The sequence below is a fragment of the Dromaius novaehollandiae genome, chromosome 14 (genome assembly GCF_036370855.1).
Source record: "Dromaius novaehollandiae isolate bDroNov1 chromosome 14, bDroNov1.hap1, whole genome shotgun sequence".
Lineage (NCBI taxonomy): Eukaryota > Metazoa > Chordata > Aves > Casuariiformes > Dromaiidae > Dromaius > Dromaius novaehollandiae.
The window spans coordinates 3,919,787-3,931,328 of NC_088111.1; the positions used below are offsets into that span (position 1 = coordinate 3,919,787).

General features: G+C 47.4%; 1 protein-coding gene across 2 annotated transcripts; it reads right to left on the bottom strand.

The window, feature by feature from the left end:
• Positions 1–2,025: 2,025 nt before the first annotated feature.
• TMEM11 (transmembrane protein 11) lies at positions 2,026–11,170 on the bottom strand. 2 transcript variants are annotated; one of them, XM_026095276.2, is made up of 2 exons: positions 11,020–11,170; positions 2,026–2,949 (listed from the first exon to the last, which is right to left on the bottom strand). In XM_026095276.2, the coding sequence occupies exons 1-2, from the start codon at positions 11,082–11,084 to the stop codon at positions 2,433–2,435; spliced, it is 582 nt and encodes a 193-aa protein (XP_025951061.1). In that variant the 5' UTR covers positions 11,085–11,170; the 3' UTR covers positions 2,026–2,432. The 2 variants fall into 2 exon arrangements, with proteins under 2 accessions (XP_025951061.1, XP_064376188.1); XM_064520118.1 differs by lacking the exon at positions 11,020–11,170 and adding an exon at positions 4,507–4,828.
• Positions 11,171–11,542: the final 372 nt, after the last annotated feature.

Sequence of the window (11,542 nt, forward strand, 5' to 3'; positions counted from 1 at the left end):
CCAAGCACGTTAGCTAGGTTGTCGCTCGCTAATGTTTCTTAGAAAACACCCTCCCCACCTCCTCTCTGCCTCAGAATGGAGTGAAAGTTGTGCTTTTAAGCAGACCTACCTTTTGTGACAGCTAAGTTGCCTGTTCATCTCTCCTCCTGCAGTAAGTGCCCAGAGCAGCTCATGCCTTTTTTTTTTTTTTTTTTTTTTTTTTTTTTTAAACCTCCAGAGCCCTTGATGTAAGCCAGGCTCTCAGGCAGCCAGCTATGGCAAAGTCCTTCATGTCATACTGACTGTTCTGGGCAATGGAAAACTTAACACAACTAAATGCCAGGACCACAGAGGTTTGGTGAAGAAAAGGAGCTATTAGTCCTAACAGTTCTGCATTGATTAAAAAGAAAAAAAGAAAAAGGCACAGCAGAATGACTCCTGTGCAGCTAAGACAAGAATATTCTAAGGTCTTCTGCAGCAATACAACAGACATTAGCTAAGGCAGATCTGCCCCTAGTTTAAATTTATCCAGAAGATATGATGCTAGAAATGAGCAGCATCAGGGCTTGAAAAGCTCCCTCTCCCAAAGCCTCGGGCTGGCTGCAGAAGGATGGAGTGGCTGCATTTCTTCCCCTCCACTCTGCCAAGGCAACTGTACATCATTGCTATAAATAGAGCCGCTCTGGATCCTGGCTTCTTTTAACCTTGGAGGGAGGTAACTTAGCCACTGTACCAGCAAAAAGGCAAGGCCTTTAAACAGGCCATTGCCACCTCACAAAGCCTTGGTGCCACGGGAGCTCCCTCCAGCCCACGTGCCGGCTCCGAAGCAGAAGCGTATGTAAAGGTGCTGAAAGCACTTGTTCAGAGTTCCTAGCAAACGCCATTTGCCCAATTCGCACGCAACTGGGATGTACGTGCTGCTAATGTAAAAGCTGCATCAGCAGAGAAAAAACACAAGTTGCAGCCTTCAGCCAGCAAACCCTGCTGCAATCAGGATGTGAGGGGGAGCTCTTACTGCCTGCTTTTGCAATTTGAAAAGATAAAGATAGAACTGAACTTGGTTGCTGACCTCAAGAGACTCCCTCCAAGGTCAGTGCTTCAGCTGGGGAGGTCAGATTGCCACTACCATTTAAGCAAGCAGTACACCTGTACGCAGGCAGTTTGTATTACAGGCTTTTGCTCTTGTATTCCGATCAGACACTTGAAGCTGTGCCAGCTGCCCTTCTAACTGCACACCATGCCTGTTTTCCATCTGGTATAAGGAGATTAGAGAGCAATCTTCAAGAAGTAACTGGAGGATCTTGCAAAACAGTAAACAGTTTCTCTTCAAAGAGCAAGATTTTGACAATTTTGAGCTAAAAGATGAATTCCTGCATAAGACTGAATTCTAAAGTTTCAGATTATAACACAGCTACAAGATACAGTCATGCAGACACTCGGATGCCTCCTGCAGCAGTAGCAGGAGCTCTAGCTTTCCAAGCAAGACCGTGGAATTGCAGAGTCAGGGCACAGCTGTCCACACGCCAGCTCCAGTAACGAAACACAAAGGCAAGCTGGACTCTGGCCTCCGAGTCCTCGCTGCACGTGGCACAGCACATCTCGGCAGAGCACTTGTACAGTGACTAAGCAGAACGTGTTTGACTGTAGCTGGAAACATACAGTCTTATTTCCATTGTGCAGAGAAGTAACAGTTGGAGGTGGCAGGACAGCACAGGATTTGGACACCTTTAGCCCCAAGGATCAATGCTGAAGAAATTACTGGAAGATACAAACAGTGGGATAACTAGTATTCCCTCTTCCAAAAACACATCTAGTCAAGTGAGAGGAAGAGCACTGCTCTGCAGCTATCCCTTCAATAGACAGCTGTGAAGCAGCGTGGGCACTGGTGCCATGTGCAGTGGACAAGAGGAGCGGCAGGTCTGTGTGCGTGTGTGTGCGAGTATATAACCATAACCACTCAGGTCCTCATAGCAAAGAGCAGCACCTCCGTCCCCTGGCAACACACTATAAAAAGGAACTATGTTAACAGTAAAGAAAATGCAAAAGTATTTGAAATTCTCATCCTTTAATGGTCAATGATAACTTCTGGCTGGTTCTGTGTAATACAATTAAACAATATACTTAAATGTTTCCAAAAAAGAAAAAAAAAAAAAGCTCTCGCCCCTCCCCCCCCTTTCTTTATATAGCTTGCTTTCTTTCACTGACTTTCCACTGCTGGATTAGACTCCCATGGCCCAACATACAGCTCTCGCAAGTCACCGCACATCCACATTTTAAGTGTAATGAAGAACTGAAAAACCTTGGTGCACCTGTGATGTGTTATTTTAAAAATAACAGCTCTATTAAACCAACTCCTTCCCAGTCTCCACTGCTTCTCAAAGAGGAAAAACAAAACGTTACTGTGGGAGTCTTAATACACTTGTCTTTGTGGGTTTCTCTCTTCCCCGCTGAAGTCATACAGCGTAGAGTTCATAGATCTTCTTTACACAGTACACCAGGGCAGCGAGTGCTATCGTGTTATGCAGTCTCTTTCTGTGCAGGTCGTCCTTCCTCACCAGCACCACCGGCGTGGAGGAGGTGAGCGTATGCAGGGGCAGGCGGGAAAGTTTATAGGCATCGTACTCTACTTGGTACTTGCAGCAAGGATCAAACTGCCAGGAGATACCATAAAGGGTGCAGCAAGCCATGCTCAGCACACCAGCAGGCAGCGAGATGTAGTGGGAATAATCTACTGGAAGCGCCAAAGGGGTGAAGAGACAGGTGGTGCCCGCTAACACGGCCGTCTTGTGCAGGCAGTTCCCAACAGTGATCCAGCGGGCCGTCTCGTCGCCGATGCGCGTGGGCTCTATCACGATGTATTTGTACTGGGCTTCCAGGGCCTGCTCCAGCTCATACTCAAACTGGTCCTGAGCATTCTCTCCGTTGTAGATCTCGTGCACGATGTAACAGTCCGTGGAGGACAAGGTGACCCTGTTAACAGGAAACACAGGATTAAAACGACAGAGTCTAAGGACAGACTTTCCATCAACCCAGTTTTAAGAGCATGAAGGAAAAAATGACTGAAGTCAGGGCAGCCCCTCAAGGTCACTCAGCCTCTGTTTAGCAACAAGCAGCTTTTACAAATCCAGATTCATTTCACATCAGCTAATTATGCTTTTTATGTAAGAGCAGTCATCCTACAATGAAGCAACTTACCTTTTGTTGAATTTTCCTAGCTTGGAGGAACTAAGAACATTTTGAGAAAACAGGATCTTGTTTTCAGTTCAGTTCTCCCAAAATGGTTCCTCACACTCACACCCAAGTAGCTGCTCTAGAGGTGCTGTAAATATCACACCTCGCTGACCACACTGGATAAATGAATGAACCACAGAGACTCGAGGGGTTTTTATAAAAAATAAGACTAAGAGCTCATTCGCTGAGAGGGCAAGTTGCATTGGGCCTTTGAGAGAAAGCACCTTCAAACGCATTTGCTCTCTCTCCACAATAACCACCTCTGCCCTCTATGCAGCTTGCTGTTTAGGCTTCCCTGTTAAACCCAACCTACGAGGATGGCAGAGAAACACTGCTGGAAGTGAAGATGAGAAAGGCAGCAGAACACTCAGGACTTGTTGCAGAACAGTTCAGCCCCTCTGCAGAAACAGGGGGCAGCAAGAAAGAAAGCTTTTAACCAAAACAGGTTTTGGCAAGGAAGAAAGATGTTTGCTTTACCCTGGAGCAGGCTCCCTGCTGACAGGCAATTCACAACAGACCTGAACACCCCCCATTTGAGTACCAGCTTTCAGCTACCTAAAATCACATCAGTTTCCAGCTTCCCTCCACCCCCTGCATCCACAGCAAGCACCACCTTGTTTTATAAAGCAGGCTGTCGCAGCTAGTTACAGCTAGAAAAAAGGATTAGGACTGTTTACCTGCACTGAAAAAGGGTAAAAACTATCCATTAGCACGCAGCAAAATACCCCCTTCTAAACAGAAGAAATAACTGTTACTGACATACTTGTGCTTAACCAGAGCAAAAACTAAACACGTGGCTTCCCAAGGATAAAAATATCTGGCAGATTCCTCTAGCAGAAGGAGAACAAACTGCACACATATTTGACCTAAGCGCAGCAGACAAAACAACCTCATCCCAACAGCATTTAGACCCTCCTCATACTGGGAGGCAAGAGACTGCTAAAATGGAGAATGAAACCAGCACTTTATGCTCCACTAGTACAATGGTACTCGTGTGCATGCACTGGAAAATAAGGGAGAGAAAATACACATTCATGAGCTGCTGTGTTACCAGACATTACCCTTAATGTGCAGCTTCGTTCACGCTGTAAAGGGTATCGTGCAGTGGCCATCTGTAATCAAGAATATTGTTAAATTACAAGTCGGTGCCAGAAGTAGCTGCTTTTGTGAATAGCGGCAAACATATCAAACAGCAGGAACTAAGATGCACCAATCTCTCTCAAAGCAGAATAATAAGCAGTTTCTATAAAAGTCTGGGTGGTATTTATACAAACCTACAAGGAAAACTCCACTTACAAGCTAGTCATCGGGTTCTCTGCAGTACACTTCCCTTCGGCCTGTTCACCAGTAGAAGGGGAAATAAAAATCCACCTGAACGCTGCGTATGCCAGGGGCTGGTTTGAGGCCATCATCTTGTCAAACATCATTAGGAAAATGGAGCAAGACTCTTCACCTCGATTTTTAAGGCAACCTTTCCAACCGAAGGATGCATCCTCTACACGATTAACCCCTTCAGCACAGGATGTGATGGGCTCTGGTGTTCAGCAGTGAATTGGCAAATATTTAAAGAAAAATTTGAAAGGACAGCACTTGCATAAAAATTTAACACAGTACTGTATTTTTAACACAACTGTTACACCCGGAATTAGTTAATCAGATGTTGCACTAGTATGTTAAGGAGATAGCTGGTAACGGTTTCTGCCAGGGATTTTTTTCTTGACCAGACCAAATGCAGCCTCAGCCAAAACCAAGAATTCCAGTTTCATTTCGGAAGACATGCTGAGACTTAAGGTAGCTCTGTAAAACACCACCAATAACTACGTGAAACCACTTACTAAGCCATAATGACTTCAGTGAAAAACTATTGCTGAAAGGCAATTTTAGCACTGGGTCAAGCTTCCAGCTTAACATGACTCTCCAGTTAAAATTATTATTTCCTTTAAAGTAGTATTTTTCAGGTCGAGAGAAGAATTCAACAGCGTTTAGTTTTCTGTAACACCTAGGGCCATGCAGTGTGGGTCTGCAAAACAGAGAATTATAAACGAAATTCAGCTTACATAACCAAGAACTCAACTGAGGCTTAGAAACAGCATGACAGCCTAGTCACCCTAGGACCTCTCTACAGTCAGTGGGAAAATAAGGAGGGAACAAACCCCTTTCTCCCTGCCTGCAGAAGAGCCTTGGGCAGCTGGGCGTCTCAGTCTAGAAACTTAAGTGAGGTAACTACATTACATGGGATGACTCCAGACGTTGGCCACAGACGCTACTGTCCATCTCTCCTGGAGTCTTGGGCACTGCCAGGCTCTGGGGCCTCATAAAAATGAAACTGAAGCACAATCCTTCCGAGCCAGAACAAGCATAACTTAAAATATTTTCCATTTAAAAATCACTGTGAACTAATTGCACAAAAGCTTCTTCCCTGACAGAGCCTGGCCCCCAAACTGCGCTGTTTCTTCAAACTAAGTCCCTTATTAAGGGACTAAATTGCTGTCACAGTGCTCAAGTTGCAGCTGGCAGAATAGACAGTCCCAAAAACAAAGGACCAGGAATGAAAAATTAGCTGCTCAAACAATAGGACACATGAAGAGCCAGTAACGCTAGCAGCCCCGACACGAGAGAAAGCCTCTGCTTTGTAACAGAGGAAGTGGAGTTTATCACGTATTATTTCCACGCAAGAAGCGGCTGCTTCTGGAGGAAGGGAATCCAAAAGCAGAGTTGTTTTAAGAAGACACAGAAGGAGATGCAGTCGAGATGCACAGACTGAAAACAGGCTTCAGAAGGTTTCAGACCATCTCAGGATGCAGGGTAGGATTGAGGACTTTGACTATGAAAACCCACAGGCACAGTCTCTCCTGACACAGCCTTTCAATTGAACAACAGTTGCACATGAACAAACCCAATCAAAGCAACTGGATTTGCTCTAGCCCTGGAGGCTGTGGAGTTTGCCTTTTGGAACTTGTCCCCCCCGCCACCCTTCCCAGCAATGACAAATAAAAAGGCAGAACTATGCAAATCAATTCCAAGCTGGCATCCACCAGTTGTGAAGTACCGCTAATTTTACATAAACTCCATTTCACTTAAAAGCACAGTAAATAACCCATGACAGAGATAATCTAGTTCCAGACGTCATAAAATACTGCCACATGTTCAGAAGTCCAGCGTGCTATTTACTAGACAGACCAGAACATACAAAAAGCAGGCATTAACACTATTCAGTCAAATGATCTCCCAAGACCCACCCCCTGCTGCCACAAAAAGAGGGCTATGTTAATTCCCCCGCCTCCTCCCCCCAAAAACACCCACAAAAAAGTTGTACAACTGTTCTGCAGGAACAGCTCTGGAGCTTCCAGCCAAATCGTTTACTCTACCGCAGCTCCATGCGTCCCATTCTTGAGAACTTTTTGAACGCCTCATTCCTGGTGCCAGCTGCACACACACGTGGTGAAATGTGGCAGTACTCAACTATTTTTATATACGCATATCTAAAAATCAAGACAAAATTCTTTTAAAAATCACTAATGTCGAATTTTGGTAATGTCAAGACTAGAAATAAGGAATCAGCTGTTAACAGAGCTACTACCAGCAGGAGGGACAGAAGGGTCTGTCCTAGCCATAGGGCAAGTTTCAAGTTACATTTGGAATATCTTCCTAACATGGGAATATCAGCGAGCACCAGGAGAAGGATACTGCAGCTGGCTGAACAATGGAAACTTCAGCAGTTTCCCTCGTTACAAGCCTCAACGCAGCTCCGTTTCTCTGCCTCCAACTTGGAGGGAGTCTTCTAGCTGCCTCTTGAAAACACCAGCCTGCCTGGTTAAATATAAGTTTCAGCTGGACAATATTTATGGATGAAGAAAGAAATACCCCTCTGAGGAGGGACAATAAGAGGCACAATGCCACTCAATGTGAAAAGACTGTAAATTTTGCCAGGTGCCAACTGGCAAAGGGAGGAACAAAGGAACAGACTGCTGAAAACAGGGCATATGACAACATGCTGGAGTAAATCCCAGCATCTTCCTACCACTGTCCACTTGGAGGGGAGAACGACTGAGCCTCGTGAGTGTGTTGTCTTTGGCCTAATGGTGTTCCTCAATCTGCCAGAGGTACTTTCAGCTAGGATTTCAAGTCCTCCAACTATCTCAACTCTGCAAAATGCCCAGAATCACAGTTAGAAACAATCTCAACCTGCATAGAGGCATCAAGCACTGGTACAGTTTTGAGCAAAAAAGGGTTTTTTTTAGACCCCTTGCTTAACATGTAGGTCTTTAAAAAAGATGTTCCTGGACAACAATAGTGCGCACAGCACCAAAAAGACATTCAGCTGATCTATAAATGAAGACAGACCTGCTAGATTTGTACTTAAAAAAGAAAGAAAAAGGAAGGAAAGCCTTGCAGTAGTGTGATAGACAATGCCTGTGACTCCAGAAGTCTGTCACATGCAGCACACGCACATAAAATCTGGTTTAGCAATACAACTAGGGACTCGAGGCTGGTTGTGTGAATGGTTCCAGAAGAGGCACATTACAGATGGTCAGAGCACACAGTGTCTGGAGTCATTATCGGCATCTCAGCTAAGCCTGAGTAAGTTAAGAAAGTCTGGACAAGATGAATTCAAGCGCTGTAACAGACTAAGCTTCCCTCCCCCACATAAATCCTCCTCAAAATTTCATTTAATTTCAACATGAAAAATGAGTTGTGGTCTGGCTTTAATTTCCACTGGAAATACTCCACCTCAAAGTCTCATTCGACAAGAATCTATTTTTCTGCTCAGGAGAGCTCCATGATACACTGTACAGGAAGGGCTACAGATCCAAGCTAAAATATGTGGACAATTGTTTCTCTATCAAACCTCTCCATTTTCTGCCAGTCTCAGGCCATCGGCCACCACTACCAAGCCTGTGGCTTTCAGAAGGCCCTTCTCAAAAGTCTGCCAATGCACACGTTAAAGTAGAGGGGAAAAAAGTGAAAAAAGCATGCAATAAAGCAAGATATCCAACAAAAAGATGCACCTTCCCATACAATTGGGAAAAAGATCTCGAGAACATAGGTAAGATCTTCAAACAGCCTTGGCAAATGAAGACAACATCTACTAAGGAAAACACAACCAGGCCATAACGAAAAACACCAGCCATGTGAGCAAAGTGAGGTGTCAATTTTAAGTCAACTAATGATTAGCCAGGCTAATGGAAACAGGTCAATCATTCCTCTAAGCAAACAGACTACCAGAAATCCGAGCAGTACAGGTAGTGTGAGATCTTTAAGGGTGCAGAGAAGCCAATACAAGCTAGCGGTGATGACATTAAAGCTAGTCTTTCTGGAGTTTGTTAGAACATCTCCCCAGGGAACAAGCGGCATTCTGTTTTGCATTCTGGCGGTCATTGTGCTGAATTTTATACACGAACTCCAAATACAATTCAGTGTCTGTTCTGTATAAAAAGTTGTTTTGGTCTACAGATTAACAATTGCCTTTAGACAGTCTCCATTAAAGAGTCTATCCAGAAGGAAGAAAAAACAAGTATTTATTGGTTTCTTTTCAGTGTTTTGGGCTGTTCTTTTTAACCTTATTATTCCACCATGGCAGAGTAAACTGGAGTTCACAGCCAACATAAATGTAAAGATATTAATTTCAAAGTATTTCTAGTCAGAAAAGTACTTTTCAACCAATTACAGAATCCCTTTTATCAATAAAGTCATCCACAACAGGATGCAGTCTCCACAGACATAGTTGCCTTTTTTTTTTCTTTAAATGAAAGCTAGTCTAGTCTAATAGCAGACAGTATTTTATTCACTACCAAGTCCCCTGATGCCACCTCCCAACACAGATGCCTTTCAGACTAGCTGGCTGACAAATACAAAAATACCTTGAAGCAGTTCATTTATGAGAAAGCTGGATTAGTATATTCAGTCTGAAGGAACACGTCTTTGGACAAGAATCCTCCTCAGTGTAAGAAAACTGTACTCGCATATAAAAAGCGTATGTCATCATTTGATGACATCAGCTCTGTCAGCCTTGCCTTTTACACAACTTGCATCGCCAGCAGCCAAACAAGATGGGCAGGTATGATTTAAGATTAGACACTGACTGAGAGAGACAGAGGCCCAGTCATCTCCATCTCCAGCTCTGCAATTGCAAGGAGTGAGTACTGCCCGAGTGACATCACCTGACCCTCATTAAAAGCACAACGTCGTGCTACGTTCACGTGGCTATGTTCACGGTGGCACGACACCTAACAGAACAAGCATCTTCTGATAGGGATCGTGAGGCACTGGTCAACAGTGCATCATAGTCACAGATCAGCTATTGTCTTGCTGTGTCACGTCTGTCCTTACACACAGCTACATACTTCTCATTGCAAAAGGAAAGCTAATACATGCTGAAGGTCAGTGAAGCAGGTAACTCATGTTTATGAATAAGTATTTTTGATCATAAGATGAAGAACAATCAAACCAAAAAAATACTTTAAATTACAGTTAGATTATTTTACAGTTCCCAGATTAAGTTACACAGCAACAACTCGTTTTTAAATCTGCACGAATTTTCATCCTGGTAGGGTAATTTTCACTGAAGTTATTAAGTACTTTTTCATGTTTTTCCGTCACTCCCATTGGGAGGAAAGGTCTGCCACATGAAAGCTCTTCATGTGTTTAGTTCTGGGGCAGGTGCCAGCACTGGGTGCAGACAGTTTTACCACTATGCCACTGAGCTCCCTGGTATTCTTAGTTGTTTATATAAACTACACTGATGCAGTAATTCCATCAGCTCTTCCAATTCAATCACTTCAAAATTCCCTGAACACAGACAGCATTCCTGCATTTCGCACTGGCAACAGGATTTAAGCACTACTTGCAACTCTCCTTGGCTGCGTAGACTCAGCACCATCAAAAAACGATACTCTTGAAATACAGCAAGGGAGCAAAATGAAGCAAAAACCGCCATAAAAAGTAACAGGGAGATCAGAGTCGCTAGGTAAAGCAGCAGAACAAAAGGAAATTTCTGTTCTCCATAAAAATGCAGCTGCTTTCAGAAGCTTCTGGTTGCATTAGTTGGCCCCAGGGCAAAACAGGGAAAATGCCAGCGTAAGGAAATACAGGATTTAGCTACAGATTTTAAGCAGACAGAGAACTGTGCATAGAGGTTTTGAAGCAACTCAACAGGATTTTTTTTTTCCTTCTCTCTCTTTTTCCTGCCTTTAAAAGTTAGGTGTCCCCAACTTCCACAGCCACTCCGCAGGCAGCTCCGGCGCGTCCCAGCTGCTCCTGCGCCCTGGCAGAGGCAAAGGCAGAGCCGCGGCCCGACAGGCGCCTCGGGGAGCCCCACGCGGACCGGAGCTGAGCGGCCCGAGCCACCCTGGGCTCCGGGCAGCGCCGCGGGAACCCCTCGGCAGCCGGGGCCGCCCGCGGGAGCAGGGAGGGAAGAAGGGAGGGAGGGAAGGAGGGAGGTCACCCTGGCGGACTGGCTGCTGCCCGGTAAAAATAGCCGCGGAAGGAGCCTCCCCGGGGCTGGCCCTCCTCCATCGCGGCCCCGAGCGCCGCATCCCCGCGCCGGCAGGGCTGCGGCCGCCGCATGGGCCGTGCTGACCTCCCCCTTTGCCTCCCTCTTCCCGGCCGCCGCTCCGGCCCCGCTCCCGCTCCGCCGCTCCGGCCCCCTCAGCGGCGCCGCGGCCGCCGCCCGCCCCTCAGCGGGGCGCCCCTGCCCTTGTCCAGGGGTCGCGGGGAGCCCCGGGGGGCATCGGCCCGGCCCCCCGCCGCTCCCTCCCCGACCGGGGAGCCCCGGCTCCCCCCGCGGCCTTCGCCCCGGCCCCGGCTCACCTCTCCCGGCCGCCGCCGCTGTTGGTGCTGCCGGGGCCAGCGCGCCTCCTTCCCCAAGCCGCCATCTTGGAGACACTCGGCTCGCAAATGTCTCCGCCAAGGGGGCCCAGGCCAGCCCCGCCGCCCGACGGGAAATGTAGTGCGCGGCGCGGCGGAGGAGCCGCTCCGCGGGTGGGGCGGCCCGCACGCTCGGACTACAACCCCCACAATGCCCCGCGCCGCCGCCCGGGCGCCGCCGCGCGGGGACCGCTGGGACATGTAGTCCTCTTGGCAGGGGAAGGGGCGGCGAGGGGAGCACGGTACAGCTCCGACCCCCGGCCGCGGCTGCCGGGAGGCAGCGAAACCCCGCGGCCGCCAGCTCCCCCCTTGTCCCCGCTCCCCCGCGCGCCCCGGAGGCAACGGGCCTGGCGGGGGAGGAGCGCGACTACGATTCCCGGCGTGCCCCGCGGCGCCGCCATGAGGGCGGCGGCGGGCCGCGAGCGGGGCGCGTGGCTGCGGCGGCGGGCGGCGGGGACGGCCGGGC

Bases quoted from the DNA above. Each gene is read 5' to 3' on its own strand.
- TMEM11 (XM_064520118.1), bottom strand. From the start codon at position 4,637: ATGATGTTTGACAAGATGATGGCCTCAAACCAGCCCCTGGCATACGCA. The intron at 2,950-4,506 runs GTAAGTGGAGTT...TCCTGTTAACAG, and splicing joins GAGAACCCGATGACTAGCTT to GGTCACCTTGTCCTCCACGG.